The 17,742-nt window shown below is 49.2% G+C and overlaps 1 protein-coding gene across 3 annotated transcripts; it reads right to left on the reverse strand.

Moving 5' to 3' along the window:
• Positions 1–2,733: 2,733 nt before the first annotated feature.
• Positions 2,734–14,162, reverse strand: AP5Z1 (adaptor related protein complex 5 subunit zeta 1). Of its 3 annotated transcripts, none has more exons than XM_054080649.1 (17): positions 14,104–14,162; positions 13,415–13,552; positions 12,597–12,783; positions 10,343–10,487; positions 8,970–9,082; positions 8,304–8,472; positions 7,746–7,880; positions 7,344–7,381; positions 7,102–7,264; positions 6,652–6,830; positions 6,008–6,150; positions 5,030–5,179; positions 4,683–4,794; positions 4,192–4,289; positions 3,863–3,995; positions 3,468–3,682; positions 2,734–3,141 (listed from the first exon to the last, which is right to left on the reverse strand). In XM_054080649.1, the coding sequence occupies exons 3-17, from the start codon at positions 12,684–12,686 to the stop codon at positions 2,871–2,873; spliced, it is 2,154 nt and encodes a 717-aa protein (XP_053936624.1). In that variant the 5' UTR covers positions 12,687–12,783; positions 13,415–13,552; positions 14,104–14,162; the 3' UTR covers positions 2,734–2,870. The 3 variants fall into 3 exon arrangements, with proteins under 3 accessions (XP_053936624.1, XP_053936623.1, XP_053936622.1); XM_054080648.1 differs by having other exon boundaries at positions 14,072–14,162; XM_054080647.1 differs by having other exon boundaries at positions 14,039–14,147.
• Positions 14,163–17,742: the final 3,580 nt, after the last annotated feature.

Genomic DNA, 17,742 nt, shown 5'->3' on the forward strand with positions numbered 1-17,742 from the left:
TTGCAAGTGCAGCTCTCGTTAAGGCTGACCTCGAGGAGCCTGGAGTGCAAGCGGGAGGACTACAACTCAGCAACTGCCCTCAACTTGCTTTTCGATGCCTTGCCCCGCGCCGCAGTGGATGAAAAGACATGCAAGGGTGGTGCGCGCTTCTCCCACTGCACTGTCTGGGAGCATCATTCCTGATCAGTTACCTGCCCTCATCTTATACTCCATGTCATCCTTCTCCGGGGCAGGAAGGGGGTGCCATCCCCTCTGGGGGGGGCTGTAGGCAGGCTCCTCCATTCCTCTATGCTGGCAGCCCTGAGTGATCTTTGACACTGGCAGGAGAAGACTTGAAACACTTTTGAGATTTAAAAGTAGCATGTGGGGCAGGTCTGCGTTTTGTTGTGACAGTCGCTACCTGAGGTGCTGGCACATCAGGCTGGAAAAGGGTGCCCAGCTCTGGGAGTGGTAAAGGCAGCACAAGCACCCAGGAGCAGAATCCAAAGCAGGATGTCTTGCTAGGAGTTAAGTTTCCTGGTGTCATACCCCAAATCAGGTGCCTTTCTGCTGCTGGGCTACAAGGACACTGTCCCCAGACCTGCTTCACAATGGGAAGCAGCTACAGCAAAGGGCTACCATGACCAGCAGTTCCCTGAGAGTCCCGGGAGGAGCCCCTGGAAGAAAAGGATGCTCTCGCTCTTGCTTGTGCAGCAGATCTGTTGCCTGGCCCTGGCACCACAATCTTGGCAGAAGGCCCCCAGGACTGGCCCAGCAGCACAGCCCATTCACAGCAGAGAATTTCCTCACACTGGAGCTGTTGCCCTCTCCAAGGGGCTATGATCAGGTTAGTGCTTCTGTGCCTGCTCCTGGGCTCTGCAAGCCCAGAATGGTGGGTTGGTCCCACCTGGAACCTGAGCGAGCCTGGCAGCATGCGAGGCCAGGCTGGAGGTGTGGCTGACACTATTCCCAGGCAAACAAACGATGTCTTGGCACTGTGTCCTGGTCCTCTCCCTTGGCTTTGCCAGACCTTTGTATGACTGCCCTGTTTCCTGCCCAGCTCAGAGCATCTCAGAAGTGTGTGCTGCTGACGTGCTTGTGGGTGATGATGGGCAGCAGGGGCTCCCTTTAGGTTAGTCTTGAATGTCCCAGAAACATCTCTGCTATCTGCTGCCACCAACAGTGTCAGCAGAACTGAGGTGGCAGCTCCACTGTGTGGCTGGCCAGTTCCCTGCACACCCAGCCTCCCTCCTGCAAAGTCCTCCCTGTGCTTTTAGCAACATTAATGGGATAAAGTCGACCTGATTTCCACATATAGACAGACACCGAGACCTAGTTTAGCCGAACCCTATTAAAATAGCCCGCTACAAAGCTCTACATCACACCCTGCACTTAAACCAACATTGCCTAGGCTCTGGCAGCAGATCAGATGTTCACATGGCATCTCACAACAACAGCGCTCCAAAGATTGTGATGCTTAAAAAAAAAGGGATGCTTAACAGGGTTGGCCTTAATTAAGCCTCAGATACTTCACTGCTGTAGTTTTGGTTTCTGTGCTAAGGAGAGAGAGATCAGAGAACTCCACGCAAGGGAAACGCTCCACTACTGGAATTCAATGCAGCCTGGCCTGCCTTTCTCAGGGCAGGGCAGACTTTCATGGAGACACTAGTGCCTTGCTTCTCTGCTAGGCCATGCTCATGCCAACTGGGCTTCGGTGCCATCCCAGCAGGGACTGGGAAGAATGCATCCCTCCTGCCACCGATGCAGCTGTACCAGGCAGGTGAGCAAAGGCTCAAGGCCCCATAGGGCTCCAGGGGATTCACTCAACAAGTACGTAGGTTGGCCTGTCGTCCTCCACAGAGCTCAGCAGGTTTGTAGGACAGGAAAAAGGCTGCCTAGAGCCCTGGGCAAACTGCATGCACTCCTTACTCCCCTCTGCCTGGGAGCCAGGGCTCGGGGGAGGCTTGGTTTGCCCTAGACAGTACTGAGCCTGCACCCTGGCAAGTTCCAGTGGTACCAGCACAATCTTCTGCTCCCTACCGAGACTGACTCCCCAGGCACTCCTGGAGGTGGGAAACAGCCCCAGAGCTGTACGTTGCTCACAGCGCAGTCAGTTATTGAAACAGACTGTAAATAAACCCTGCTATTTAATACTGTGCATGAGGGCTTGCTTCTCCTGGAAGGAGCAGCAGGACCTTATTTACTTTCCCCATTTGTTAATATTGTACAGCTCAAATGTGTACAAACTGCTCAAGCAGATACAGAACTTAGCATGGCGCCTGTTTGACATGGGGCTGATGTATGTTAAGAAATGCTCTTGGTGTCAACAATGAACTGGATCAATAAATCTCTCAATGCTCTAGTCTGGTAGCTGTCTCTTGTATCTAAACACGTTTGCTCTGATGGTAAGACAAGAGCAGTGAGGGCTTGCAGCAGACTTAATGGAGCCACTTCTGCTTGCTCCACCTTGCACTGGCCTTTGCTTGGCTGATCAGCTGCAAGCAGAGAGGCAATAAATGAAGACATGTTAGCTGGGGTGTAGCTAAGACAAGGGAGAAACAAGTCAGAGGGGAGGGAAGTAGTTTGTCTCCAAAGGGGCATGGTATTAATGCAAACATTCGCTCTCCTGCCATATTCAGACAAATCCACTCGGACTTTCAATCCATACTGGCCAGGGAGAGATAAGGCAAGCTTAGGAGATAGAAAAGCAGCAGGCGCTAGGAGACAGAAATACAAACAGCCTCAAACCAGAAGAGCAGTCTCAGCTCTACTTATTCCTGTTTTCTGTTTCATTCACAATCATCTGTTCTGCATTGTCAGTTCAGGCTTGAGCGTCAGCAGAGTCTGGTAAGTTACAACAAAGGCTGGAGCCTCTCAGAAACCTCATGCCCTCATCCTGGCATGAAGCCAGGAGCCGGCTCTAGGAGACGAGTAACTAGCCTCAGGGCAAACGGGAGGGAGTCCTTCACCTCCTTCTGAAACTGTGTGCTGGCCACATCTACAGGCGGCATGAGCACGAACTGGGCCATGCTTGGCATTTTCAGTAGGTTCATGAGGTCAGTTGCCTGGTTAAGGATCTGCTCAAGGTCCTCCTTGCAGTAAACAGAGGTGACATCAGGGTTCTGCACAAATGTTCTCATCTTGGACAGGAACATGGATGTTCTGCAGGAGAGAAGGACATAAAAGATCAGCTGGCAGGACCTCTGTGCTCAGCAAGGTCACTGTTTAAGCCTGTGTACTCCAAAAGACTCTGTTGTAGGTGAACACCAGTGACTATTCACCCCCTCCTCCTGATGCAGAGAGCATTAATCAGCAGACGAACCCCACTTCCCCAAAATGTGCTCCTCCACAGCTTGCTTCCTCTGCTCTGTTTCAGTTTCAGGTTCTATTGGTTGCCAAGCTTGATTATTTAACACTAGAAAAAGTCTGTCTGGACTCAGAGATCCACACCTTTCAGCCCTTTGACCTTCCCCGCAATCCCTCCTCACCTGGGGATCAAGTCCTGGCTGCGAACTGCCAGCTTGGTCAAGGTGGCCATAAGGACACTGATGGCACGTGGCGCGTAGCTGCGGGTGCTTGCCGATGGTCGGAGCTGGGTGATTTCAAATAGCACTGTCTCTAGATTCTCAAAGAACTGATTGATCTGCTCCACAGTGCAGCGCTTGTCATAGGACACAGACACGTACTCTCCGATAGCCCAGACCTGAAGGGAAGGCAGATGTACTCAGAGCCAGCAGAAGGAAAGGGGATCAAATAATTTTTAGGGAATGGCTAAATCAGATTAGCTATTGCTAGGACACCAGAGAGGAGGAAACGGAAGGTGATCGATAGATTGCACTGCAGTTGGAGCAACCTGTGGCAGAAGCAAGCAGGTCCTGCTTACCATGTGGGTGAAGATGGCTTCCTTGTTCTGGATGTTGCTGACTGTTCCTGAGAAATCCAGAATCTCCTTGGACAGTTCCACCATGAGTGCAGGGTGCAGCTTGCAGAGCATCACCAGCTGCGAGCTCAGCACCCTGGAGGAGAGAGATGGGCAGAGGTCAGACCACAGGCAAGGTGACCATCGTGAAGCTGAAACCACACTGGCAGCATCCAGCTGTGTCACAGCAGGTACTCGGCCACAACTGAAAAGGCTTCTGGGCTGCCCTGGGATGCCAGGCTGCAGCCAGAGGAAGGGCTGGAAGCTCGAATGGGCCTCCTCTCCCATCTCACCTGTACACATCATCTTTAAATGCTGGAATCTCATAGAGCTGGTCACTCCTCTGCAGCAGCAGCACCACCAGCTGGTTTATCAGTGGTCCATCTGCAAACTGAGAAACAGCTGTGCTTCAGCAATACCAGTGACTTCGGCAGCCAAAACTCAAACTAACCAGCCAGATAAGATGGCTGGCACAGAAAAAGTGTGACCAAGCCGGAGGAGAGCAGTGCACAAAGCAGGTATCAAACACTTCTTCTGTTCTCACCCATATGCTTTACAGCTGGCTGAGAGAAGAGTGTGAAGCCTGACACCATGGAGCTTTTCAGCTTCTCCAGATGAAGCAGCTTAGTGCTGTTTCCTGCCAGTATTAGACCATGCTCACTCCCCTCGTGCGCCCCTCTGTTGAAACGGCAGTGTCTTAACGCTTTTACTTCTACAACCACTCTTCACATAACAAGAGGTCCCCGTGGCATGACTGGGAGTTAAACACCCCCAGGGGTCCTACCTCTGACACCACCCTGAAAAAGAGCTCCAGTAAGACCGGGACAGTCTCTGCACACTGCACGACCCTTGGGCTGCCGGCCAGGGATCCCAGCAGCTGCCGAAGCGGAATGAGCCTGTGGACAACAGAAAAGTTACTCTTGAAGGCTTGTTTCCAGCTACTCTCCTGGCTACCCTTCTTAATCCCCCCCAAGGCCTTTGAATGCTTGGCAAAGTTAATATAGGGAAGATAAACCCACTTCACCTCAGATGAGAGCGGCTATACCTTTCCCAGAAATCCCAGAGCTACCTCCCCAAACTGGAAGGCTGAACTAAACCCTGATAGCAGTCTCCTCTACAGCAGCCTCCTACCCTTCTGGGGCATCCTCTGGAGCAGACTTGGTGCGGAGAAGATATTGGAATGTGCTCTTGTAGAGGGGATGGTGAAAGGCTTCCAGACAGGTGGCTGGCTTCACAGCTGGGTTACAGGCAGCCCTCTTGGAAGTAGGAAGAGCTGTTGACCTAGCAGGGGGCACACAGAGAACATGTTGCATTATGAGAATGCGCCAAGGCATAGCTGTAATCCTGAAAAATAGAATAACTCCCTTTCCACTGAAACACGAACAGTAAATTGGTCTAATCCTGGCTCTCTGAAAGCCAGAGAATCAGGATGACAGAAATTATGACCAGACACCCTGGGCCCAGGCAATAGTTCCCGAATTGCTTCTGTACCATTCCTGGGAAAGTGGAAAATGAAGCTCTGTATCTGTCAGTCATGAAAGTCACCAGCATCTTGCCTCTAGGATGTCTGCTCCAAAAAAAGCTGCTAATGTCAAGGAACACAAACAAAAGCAGAGGTGCAGCAGCGAGAGGTAGTCCCCATCCTATCTTCCCATCTTTCTGGAGACTCACAATTCCTAATGATCTCAAGAAGGAATCTCTGTATGCCTCCAGGAGAACAAAACCAGAAAAGAGGGGTAAGAGCAGAGAGGGAAGATCTGGTAGCCCACATCTCTGTGTTGAGGTGGTGGCTCATGGCAGACATTCCAGCATGTGGCAATGGTTTTGAAGCTGGATATGGAGAAAGGAATGATAACAGTTCCCTGAGGCCTAAAGACAGTCTGGTACTTAAGTACAAGAGCCGATCACCTTCTCTCCCTAGGCACAGCACCCCACTAGGAAAACCAGGCTACCATCTGTGCAGCTATGTGTTAACCTGACTGTAGCAGATGCCTCTCTGTGATGACAGCAGCAGCCAGAGGGCAGCCAAGACTCAGAGAAGCCTGTGCTAGAATATGATCAATGTCAAGACCTTGATTAGCAAGCAAGAGGAAGGGAAGGTAGTGTTACCTCAGCTGGATGTCCAGAGCTGCAGTTAAACAGGGTAGATCGAGCAGCAAATGGAAGATTTCAATGGCTGTGCTTGCATCCAGCAGAAATGGGAGAAGGTCCACAAATTCAGAGATAAGGGGTGGGCTGTTCCATGCCAAGAACTGCAAGGAACAAGCACAAACTGCTGCACTATCTCTGCTGCTCCATCACGCACACAGATGATTCTCACTGTGACCAAAAGGGACAGGGAAGGGAAAGTCACTTCTGCAAAGCAAAATCAGAGAAGTTTAAGGGATTGGTCAAACTCTGGGACCCTACTGGAAGCTGAACACAGGCATCTGGCAGCTGGTTCAGGCTGGCAAGCAGCAACTTACTAACATTTTCCAGAAACAAAGTGCTGCGTTCACTGCGCTTCCCAACCCACTGGCAGTAATACTAATGCACTCTCCTCCACTGGCAGTGCTCATCACACACAGAACCCTCTTCTCTCTTCCAACACACTTGCTTTTATAACAGTTCTTTTTGCCCATCCTTCTTGCCTGTGCTCTCCCTAGCACTGCCATGGAGGGCTCTGGGGTGCGCTGAAAGGCAAACAGAAGGTTCTGGGGCACAGAAAGGAACGTGCAGCAGGCTCTCTCCTGTGCTGCTCCAGCAAGCTGTACCTTGAAGAGATTTGGGAAGCTCTGCTTGAATATGCTGGAGGTCTCAGTGAAGAGCTGGCTGTTGTCTTTGCAGAACTGGACAAATTCAAAGGCCAGTGATGAGCTGTGGAAAAGCTGAGCCGGGATATCCATGAGTAAGTGTTTGTAGATTACATCGGGATCCATAGCTGCTGTTTTGCCTAGGAGGACAGAGCACGTAGCTGAGCACACCCTATCCAGCAGCTCTGCCAACAAAGGCTCCAGGGGCCTTTATATTTGGGTTAAGTTTTTCTGAAGAGCACAGGACAGTTCAGCTGGACTCCTGGTCTCCTGGAGTGGGATCACTCACCCCAGAGTACAGCCAGGGCTGAATTACCAACTCTGGCAGCTAACAAACTGCCAGGACAACAGGCTGTGCTAAGAGTATACAAGAGTAGATTGTGGAGGAGGGTGTGAAAGCTGATAACTTACTGTGGTTCAGGAAGAACTGGGCAATGGGCAGCAGTGTTCTCGCATAAGCGGCATCCCCACAGATTCTGCCGTGCAGGATTTTCAGGAAGGAGGCTGCACGGTACACATAGGAGGAGTCCTGTTTGCAGATGATGTCCATGATTGTTACCGCCTCAATGAGACACTACAGGAGAGCAAAGAGGCAAATCAGAATGGGGGATGCCACAACTCCAAGAGCTTCAGCCTCACCTCTGTGTACTTACAGCTTTCTGCAGGTCTTCATCATATTTCTTCAGGGGTCCTGCCAGAGAAAGGAGTCCAAGTTAAACGTTGAGTCCAAACAGGAACATTACGCTCTCAGTTTGAGTGCTAACCCAGTTTACAGGACAGGTGTGAACACATACTGATCCTGATTCCAGGCTAATGAGAATCAAGTTCCACAGTCCCCCTGCAAATCACGGGTAGGAGGCAGAACATGACCATGGCCTCCAAATCCCTCCCAACACCCCAGCTCAGGGCTTGTCAATGACTACAACTGGTTCCATGCCTAGCGCCTGACTGTGGACTTCAGGGAGTGAGATCCCAGCCCAGAGAGGCAGCGCACCACAAACATTTTCAAGACCACCACCAAAAGGGCTCCATGGAGGGTTCATGGCAAGACTCACGTCGGTTGCTCTGCTCGATAAGCCGCTGGCAGTACTCAAAGGCTTTCTCCCGCAGACGTTCCTTTGGGGGAAGCAGGTGACTAGATGTGGGTGAAACCATGGACATAACAGACCTGTCCATTCCTGATTTGTCATCTATAGAATAAAGTTTACCCCGTATCAGCTCACGTCATCAGCAGTGTAACCCTTGCAGCTGCGCAGCAACAGAGAGGGAGCTGTCTCTTCCCAGGTGTACTGTGAAGAAAACAAGGCTGGGGAAGAAGGGAGTGTTACAAGAACACTATGGAGATTCGTTCTCTCACCACCCAGGCCATCTTTTTTTCTCAGTGACCCATGGGGCTTTGCCTCAAACCAGGGAACCCACCGAATGAGTAATTCCTCATGGAATGGTCAGTAAGACTCAGTCAGATGGTTTTGTGATACTCTTTCTCTAAGTTTTCCTGCTCCCAGTCTAAGAGCTCTGAACTCTTGACTGACTCCTGTCACCTACTCATCTCAGAAAACATCCCTCATCTTGGGGGTGCAACCCACATCGGCCTGCAGCCCTTCAGTTTGTACCTGAATTGGGGGTCTTCAACTCCTTGCCCCCATAGCACAGCAGCCACTTTCGCAGCATGGAGAAGGCTTGCACATTCAGCCACTGGTCCTGTGTGTAGTACTGACCCATCGAGAGCACCGTGAAGAAGTCTGTGGCGATGGCACCATCCACCTCCGTGACAGGGCCAGGCTGGGAGAAAAGATGACCAAGTCAGATTGTCAGGAAGAGGCTAAGTGAGAAGGCAAGGAAAACTCCACTGAGCCCACAGAGACAAGTAACCCTCATTTCTATGTGCTATGGCACCTGCAGGTGGGCAGTTACCCAGAGAGAGAAAAGCCAACTGTGCTGGATCATTTTCCGCAGCTGATACACTTCAAACTTTTCCCCTCTCTCTGACACAGGCCTTGTTTACAATCAGCTTTTGAGCCAAGGTACGTGGTTACTAAAAGACTTATCCCTCAAAACTACTTCAAGGATCAAAGCTCTGGATCTACAGCAGAACTCCTGAATCTTGGAGCTATAAATCCCCCTACTTTGATTTCCTCTGTGTCTTGACCACTTGCCCCACAAAAAGTGACAAAGAATGGCAGCCCTTCTAGGTTACCATTTTCCCAAAGAAGCTGATTCCAGCAGGTATCTGACTAACAAATGCCCCTGTGAGACCACCACGGCAATTCAGCACTCACCGGTCTGGTTCTGGGACTTGAGAAGAAGCCTCCAGAAGGTGGAGGAACTGCTTGCTGAACACTGGCGTACCTCAGCCAGTCGGCCATCTTTTTACTGAGTAGATTAGTCTGTTCTGTACAAGGGAAGTCACACAGTCATTGCTGAACTGGGCAGAGAAGAAGCCTCTGCAACACACCCATGCTACCCCTCAATTGCTGTGCTTTTCACAAGCCTCAATTACTGTCTCTCTGATTCAGCAGTCAGTAAGAAATGGGTATGCCAAGGAGGATTACCCTGTACTTCTCCTCATACTATTCCAGAATCCAGGATTGCTCACATTCAGTTCAGAGCTCTGTGTCCTTTTCTCACACCTAGCCACTGGATCAGTCTCATTCTCATTATTGTTCTGCCTGTTCCCTCAGGAAGTGAGTGCTAGAGCAGAGGGCTTCTGGTACCAGATCAGCTCAGAGGTACTTGTTCATCTCCACTCACAGCTGTTCTGAGGAGGACGGCGCAAAAACGCTGTCAAATCTCTTCAGGCAATGGCTGGCTTCAGCACAGCACACAAAGGCGTAAATCCCTCACAGAGAACATGCAGACGCTAAGGCAGGTAATCCTGCCTGCTTGTCTAGCCCATGCAGCCCAGCATCCTCTCTAAAGCCTCCTGCATACCACGTGACACACACAAACCTTGCCGTGAACTCCCACAACACATCTCCTCCCCATTTTAAGCCTGGAATGCTCTCCTGCAGTTTACTCACCAGGATATACCGCTCACTGCTACCCATATAGTCCTGCCTCTCTTATGAGAAACACCTCGGCTGTTTTTGCTGCTCGCTCTCTGTTTTGCTGTGAACAGATACACAGGCACATCTCTGTTTCTATCTCTCACCTCGCTTAAGCTGCAATTTCACACTCCTACTGCACCTGGAGACCTTAGCTAGGGTACATGTGACTGTGATACAAATCCATGCAGAACAGAGACTCAGACCCCAGAAGCAGCCAAACAGCTGAAGGCCCAGTCCCATTTTGAGTGGTGGAATAGATATCACTCAGTATGTTTACTCTCCTTGTGGCAGGAAAGATGGGGACAAACTTTTTAGCACGGCCCATGGTGGTAGGACAAGTGATAATAGTTTTAGACTATTTAGACTACAAGATTTAGCTAAGATATGAAGAAGGTATTTTTCACAATGAGGGTGGTGAAACACTGGAACAGGTTGCCCAGAGAAGTGGTCGATGCACCATCTCTGGAATCATTCAAGCCCAGGTTGGATGGGGCTCTGAGCAACCAGACTGAGTTGAACGTGTCCCTGTTCACTGCAGGAGGGTTGAACTGGATGGACTTTAAGGGTCTCTTCCGACTCAAAGTATTCTATAATTTTATATTTACCTTCAGTTAGAGATTCTGGTGAAAGACTGATGACATTTGACAGGACAGGAAGAAGGTACCGAGCACTGTCACCCTCAGGCAGTCTTCTTTCAAGGATTCTTACAATACGCTGCCCCACAGCAGACACTTCATTCTTCTTATTTCCCTTAAAAACAAAGCAGAGGTAAAGCTAGGCAGAAAATCTTCTACTAGTGCTAGAGACCGATACCATACAAACTTCTCCATCAGGCACCAGTATCAATGTCAAACATAAAAAGCACTCACAGCACAGGCTATTTTACCATCATCTGCAAAGTGAATTCACATATCGCAGGAGAGGAGAGTATTTTGATGGACAATCATCACCTGAAGTGGAAATTAACAACTGCAATAGATGTCTTAAACGCTGTGATTCATCAATTCTAAAGCAGAGAGTACTAGCACAAACTACTCCCCATGTGGTCAGTTTGCTGGCTCAACTGTTAAATTTATGAACAGAAAAATAGACTATTGCGACACATGCCAGGACTCTCTGGTTAGTCCATATCCTCACAACATGGAAAATAAAGCTGCCTCCTGTTCTGGAGACTGTTACAGCCAGGCCTCTGAGATAATGTCAAACTACTCTGTCCACGACAACTTTGTTAAAGATGACAGGCGGATACAGACTTTTGACCAGCTCTTTCTCCTCAAACATCATCATGCCAACAAAAAGTAAGCCTTCTCCGCTGCTCAGGGTGTCTTGGGCAACTGCCTGCTAAAGGCAGTGACAAACATCAGTCTCTGACACTTCCCATGTAACAGTCAGACTTGTACTAGATCGACAAAAGGAATCAGGAAATTGCAGGTGAGCTTCCAGTGAGGAATTTCAAGGGGAACCTCACCCATGACCGAGGCTAATTTCTGTGCTTCTCTTGTGAACAAATGTGAATAAATTGACCAAAGCAACATACAGACAAGGAAGTTAAAGGGTAGCAGGTGGAGATCTGTGCAGCGAAGGAAAAATGTAAGAGACAACCCCACTCTTCCCGCAGGTACCTTGCCGCAGCCCACTGCAAACAATGAGGCTACTTTGTGCGTTGCTGACACATCTCTTGTTGCTCAGAGGAAAACCTGACTGAACTGAAATCAATGGCAGTTTTCTAGCTCATAATCCAACACCAGATGCTGTGGTATCCGGAAGCCAGAGCCAAGGCAGGCAGGGGGGCAAAGAGAAGGAGGATGATTTCCACCCAATGTAGTGACAAACGAAAATATGCAGATGTTTTTAAAGGCTCTACTGGTGTGGCTGCTTTCATGAGTGAGGCTCCTGCTCGTTGCACCCCATGTTTGAGAAGTGATAGAAATGGCTAAACCATAACAAATTTTAGCAACATAAAAAAACTGATGAAAGTATCTTCATGGTTTTAATTGTCTTCTCACAAAAATTAACACACAAGATATGCTTTCCATATTTTCGCAAGACCATCCAAAGGCTGGATATGAGAAAGAGGTGCTTTGTAAGGCAGCACGTAAGGAATATGTCACTGTTTTCTGTTTCTATGTTTTCATTTCCTCTAGCTAAGTATGACTCAGAGGAGTAATCTGAAGCATAGGAGGTATTTCTAATCATAGAGTGAAACTCAGAAGGAGAAGTTGCAGAAGGGTTCAGAAAAATATTTTACCTTTAATGGGCACAATAATAGTAAAGTATATAGTAGAAGAAAGGGAAAAAAAAGAGTTTCCAGCTTATTCCCTGAATTGCAGTTAATGCAGGCAGCACTCAGAACAGGAAGGTTCTCATTTTTTTTCTCTCCATGGAGAATCTAGGCCTTTGAAGCGCCAACCACATTTATAGCCCTACATGTTTATAGGTTGAACATATATTTTTTTACATTTGAACATGAAAGCCATAAAAAGAAAAAGTAGCAATAATAAATTCACTCTTGATTGTGTTGCTCTAGAGGTTCAAGCAGCCCCGACTTAAAGTCTATTATATATCTCACCAAAATGTTCTTTTCTGCTCCCCGTTAGTTACAAACCTCCTTGAGGACCTCAGTCTGTACACAGTACCATTTTACACAATATTATCAAATGCAAAACACAAAAAAGTTACCATTTTTTCCGTCCATAATGCAGAATAATTCGGTTCCTTAAACAAACATGGAAATGCTTCTGTTTTTTTCCTAGATACTTTTAATTGAGTTTCACTCTCCTTGAACCCAGCAAACAAAGAACAACTGGGAAGCAAATCCATGTGAACAAGGGAAGATTTCTGACTTAGCAGATCATTTACCTGAGCCAAGAGGATGGAAGACACCAAGCTCAAGAGCTTTGTATCTTGAATTTCATCACAGGAGAGGATCAGATTGTTGCAAGGTGACATCTCTCTCAGGATGGCAGCACATAACAGCTGAATTTGCTCAGGGCACTTGGATGAACATAGCACCTTCTGCAACAGTTCCACAAACTCGCCATCTAGCCTGCAAGAGTCACAGCAAAGCATCACTGCAAGGCAAGAAAGGATCCACACATTTATTTCGTGCATACTCATGGTCTCACGATAATTTCCCTTGACAGTAACCCTGTCTTCACAGAATCATAGAATGGTTTGGGTTGGAAGGGACCTTAAAGATAATCCAGATCCAATCCTCTGCCATGGGCAGGGATGCCCCCCACTGGATGAGGTCGTTCAAAGCCCCATCCAACCTCACCTTGGACACCTCCAGGGATGGCGCAGCCACAACTTCCCTGGGTGACCTCGGACAGGGCCTCCTCACATTTTCCTTCATGGGAAAACATTTTTCCCTAAGATCTCTTCTCAATCTCCCCTCTTTGTTTTATTATTTTCATTTCTGATTTTTATTCCTTAGCACAGCTTGGAAGAATACTCAGTGACACACACACTTGTCACTCTCACTGCAAACGGAGGCCGGCACCTTTTGCTTAGGGATAGGGAAAAAAGGGCCAAAAGGAGCTTGACGTTTATATCAAGCTCAGTGTTTTCAAAACACGGTGTTTTTTTAAAGCGGAAGACCACTTCCCTCCCTTTTTTTTTTGGCAAGGCAGCAACGCTTTGCTTCTCGCCAGCGCCAGGCAGGGCGAGCCACTCACTTGCGAGGGTACTTGGTGGCAGCGACGGCGAGGTGCAGCCTCTGGAGGCAGTCGGCGGCCTCGGAACCCAGCTCGGGGTTCCGCAGCAGCGCGGCGAGGCGGGAGGCGAATCTGCGCAGCTCCTCCTCCTGGATCTCCCTACCAGGGGCAGCGGGCGGTGGGACCCCAGCCGCGGCCCCTCCGGTCGCTGCCAGCGCCCTGACCCCTCGGAAACCACGGGGCTGAAACCCATCCTTCCTCTCAACGAGGCAGCGCCCAGCGCCCCCCGCCCCGCTGCCCCAGCATCCCCCCCCAGTATCTCAGCGCCCTCTCCGGTACCTCAGCCCTCGGTGCCCCAGAGCTCCACCCGGTATCTCAGAACCCTTCCCCAGAGCCCCCCCCCCCCCCCCGTCTCGTGACTCCAAGTGCCCCAGAGCTCCTCCTGTACCTCAGCCCCCGGTTCCCGAGAACCCTCCCCAGTGCCCCAGAGACAGCCCCCTCTCCCCCCAAATCGGTATTTCAGAGCTCCCCCTCCCCGGTGCCCCACAGCCCCTCCTACTACCTCAGCCCCCGGTGCCTCAGAGCCGCCCCGCCGGTATCTCAGAGCCCTCCCCCGGTATCTCAGAGTCCCACCCGGTACCTCACCCCCAGCGCCCCGGCCCGCCGCAGCCCCGGTACCTCGCCTGCCTGAGCAGGCTCTCGGCGCCCACCGAGAACATGCCAGCAGCCACCCCGCTGTCCCTCCACCCCGGTGCGCGGCCAAAGCGCCCCCCCAGAGCGGGCGGTCCCAGCGCTCCGGCCCCGGGGGGGAGCAGGTGCTGCTGCACCAAGGTTCCGCCCGCACGGGTAGGGTCGGGCATGGCGGGTCCCAGCCCCGGGGAAACGGGGCCGGATCCTGCCGAACGGGGAGAGGCGAACGCCTCTCCAGGGGCTGTTGGGCTGTATCGAGGGGCTGCATCCAAAGCAGTGGGAACAGCGGGACAAGGGAGGGATCTCTGCCCCTCTGCTCTCCTGAGACCTCACCTGGAGCCCCGAGTCCAGCTCTGGAGTCCTCAGCGCAGGAAGGACGTGGAGCTGTTGGAGCGAGCCCAGAGGCCACGGAGGTGATCTGAGGGCTGGAGCACCTCCCCTTTGAGGACAGGCTGGGAGAGTTGGGGTTGTTCAGCGTGGAGAAGGCTGTAGGGAGACCTTAGAGCAGCCTCCAGTGCTGAGAGGGGCTGCAGGAAAGCTGGGGAGAGGCTTTGATCAGGGAAGGCAGGGAGAGGACCAAGGGAAACGTTTTTAAGCTGAAAGAGAGGAGATTCAGATGAGATATAGGGAAGAAATTTTTCCTTGTGAGGGTGGGGAGGGCCTGGCCCAGGCTGGCCAGAGAAGTGGTGGCTGCTCCATCCCTGGAAGTGTCCAAGGCCAGGTTGGATGGGACTTTGAACAACCGGTGGGAGGTGTCCGTGCCCATGGCAGAGGGGTTGGAACTGGATTATCTTCAAAGTCCCTTTGAACCCAAACCATTCCATGATTCTATACTGCTGTTATTCTCCATCCTCTGACCATGCTCAGGAGTGCGAGATGAAGCTTTGCTCTATGACCACACCACAGACCATGAAAGAGAGCAGCTCTCTGAACTCAAAACTACAGGAAACATCACTGGCAGAGTTCAGGGTTTTAAGAGTGTGACAACAAGGATGCCTTTCGCATGTCCTGTTTAACTGTTCAAAACCCACACTTTCCAAAAAGGGCAAGAGGTGTTAAAAATATCTGCTCAGCAGGTGCTCCTCAGAGCTTCCACAAGGCTACACAGGCATTCACATGTCCCCATTGGAAACGTCTCTCCTGACTGCTAGCAAGCCTGAAGCCCTTACTGTCCCGCTGTTCATCACCCTGTGGGGACATGTCATGGGAAGAAGCTTAGAGCTGTGCTCTTTGGTACTCAGCTCCCTTTTGCCCTCCAAAGACACAGCAGCACCTGCCATCCCAGCTATTAACAGTCAGAGCTATGGCAGGCAGCAGGCTGACACACAAACTACTTGCTGTCAACTGAGGTCTTAAAAAATACTCCAATTCTGGAGCTCAGGATGACTTTGTTTATTTAAAATAAACCCTGAACTTAAATTGTAGCTTTGTTAGGACAAGGGAGGAAAAAAATAACTATAAGATAGGTGGATAAAGAACAATTTTCTGATATCATATGTGTAAAGGAAATAATTATTATAAATTACAGGAAAATATGCAAAAATAGTTTATCTTTCAAAATAACAATGTTTCACTTAATGACAAAATGAAAGCTGGAGCCGGAGGAATAGTCTATAAACCCCATGGGAAGCATTATGGATCTCAAACACTCACATATATGTACGTTAACTGACAGGGGATCAAAAGCAGAATACCTGTGACCTCTGAAATACTACAAGGTGTCCAGACATACACTTCGCTCCTAAGCATTTAATGGAAGCAGTAAAAGGAAAAATAATACTAAACCACTCTGTCCCCTCACATTGTGAGAAGGGGTGTACACACAAACTGCTGCAGGAATCTTCACCCCCAGCAATGCTGCCCTGAAGGAAAGCAAGTCTGTCACTCAAAAGCAGCAAGCAATTGCAGGGCATTTTCTCTTTCATATATAATTTTATTTCTGGTTATAGAAACAAATGCTAAGAGGAGAAGCAACATTCCCCAACCACATACATCAAATTAAGGTAACAGAACAGAACAGTTAAAATAAATGAAAAAAAAAAATAGTAGAAATTTAAAACTTTGTTATAGCTTTAAAATATTAAACGTTCTCGATACATTAGAAATCACATTCAGATCTCAAATTACTTTAAAAAAACAAATGTATGGCTCCATATTAAAAAAAAAAACAACAAAACCCACTGTATCCCATTTGATGTGGAAATGCGGGTCCTGCTCCTCGGATGCTTGCACTTGCCGTCTCCTCTGGTGAGCAGCAGCCTCCTCAGCAGGACCAGGCCACTCTCCCACCCTTGTGGGAGCCAGGGTCTGCCTGTGCAGTGGAGCATCTTGCAGGAGCAGCGCTGCAGCACGGCCAGATAAAGCTGATGAACTTTGCATCTATCGCCCCAGACGGAGCTTCTCCCCTTGGGATACACACCTGCTTTTTAATAAGCACTGATAATGAAAACAAGTCACAAAAAATACTTTTGATATCGGCTGTAAAAAAAACCACAACCCCCAAAACATCTGGAGGTGTCTTGTACAGGCAATACCAGGAACTGAAATGCAAGCATGGCTTTAGCTCCCCCATCCATCCCCGTGTTTAAGTTAAGTGCTGAGTCCAGGTGAAAGGGTAAGGCACCCCCAGATCTTGGTAGAAAACACTTCTGTCAAGCCACTGAGGTATTTCAGGTCCTCGTCTCACTGCAGCCTTCCCCTAGGACTCAGTGCGAATGCAAAGATGCAGAACGGGGAGATTCAGATTTTTCTGCATTTTTTTTATGTTGTTGTTAAAGCAAATACTCAGAGTTGGATCTGAGTTTGCAGCTTTACCATCCATCGCTCACATAAATCTTTTGATTTATCCTTTAACAGCTTTTAACAGTCCTTTGAATAACAATCCTTTGGATAGCTACAGAGTCTCAAATGCTTTTTTTTCTTCTTGGCTATATGCAGGTTGGCTGGTGGGCTGGACAAGGCCAGTCCCATCATGGTACAGATGTCATGTCCAGAACCCAAGATAATATATGGTCTCAGAAGATTTTTTTTTTGTATTTTAAAGTCATTCTGTTTTCTGTATCAGCATATTTGAATTAGATTTTTCATATTCTTTGTTTTCTTTTCCATGAAAACAAAAAGATCTCATGAAGAACAATACTTTAGTCCTCTCCCTCCACTTCAAGCCCATTTGGGAGAGCAAAAAGATAAAGTGAGTTTCAGTTTACAGCAATTCATTTGCTACAGAGCCAACTTGCCTACTTAGCAGCCTGTCTACCCTCAAAGAGAGGCATATAAATCAGCAGAACATTAGGATGTTCTGCACCAGACTTTTAGCAGCAAGGCAGTGAAACAGAAGGAAATCTCACTTTTTCTGCTCCATTTAAATCTCATTTCTCTTCAGCCAGCAGACATTTCTCCTCAACGTTGCTCTTAGCTTTAAGTAAGGCTCCATTTTGGACTGCTTCAAGTGAAACTGAGGAGGAGCAAAAGCAGGACTGAAAGGTCTGGATCAAGGCAAAGGTGCCAGGATCTGGGATAGTTGGGGGCACTGCTTAACTCAGCGGCAGACATAAAGCAGTAACCAATACTATGGCAAGTCTGGTTTTCACAAGGGCTGTCTTCTGCTGAGGAGGAAAGCTGTTTCCTTTCACTGGTCCTACGCTGGTTACTCTCGTTAC

The sequence above is a fragment of the Cuculus canorus genome, chromosome 15 (genome assembly GCF_017976375.1).
Source record: "Cuculus canorus isolate bCucCan1 chromosome 15, bCucCan1.pri, whole genome shotgun sequence".
Taxonomy (NCBI): Eukaryota; Metazoa; Chordata; class Aves; order Cuculiformes; family Cuculidae; genus Cuculus; species Cuculus canorus.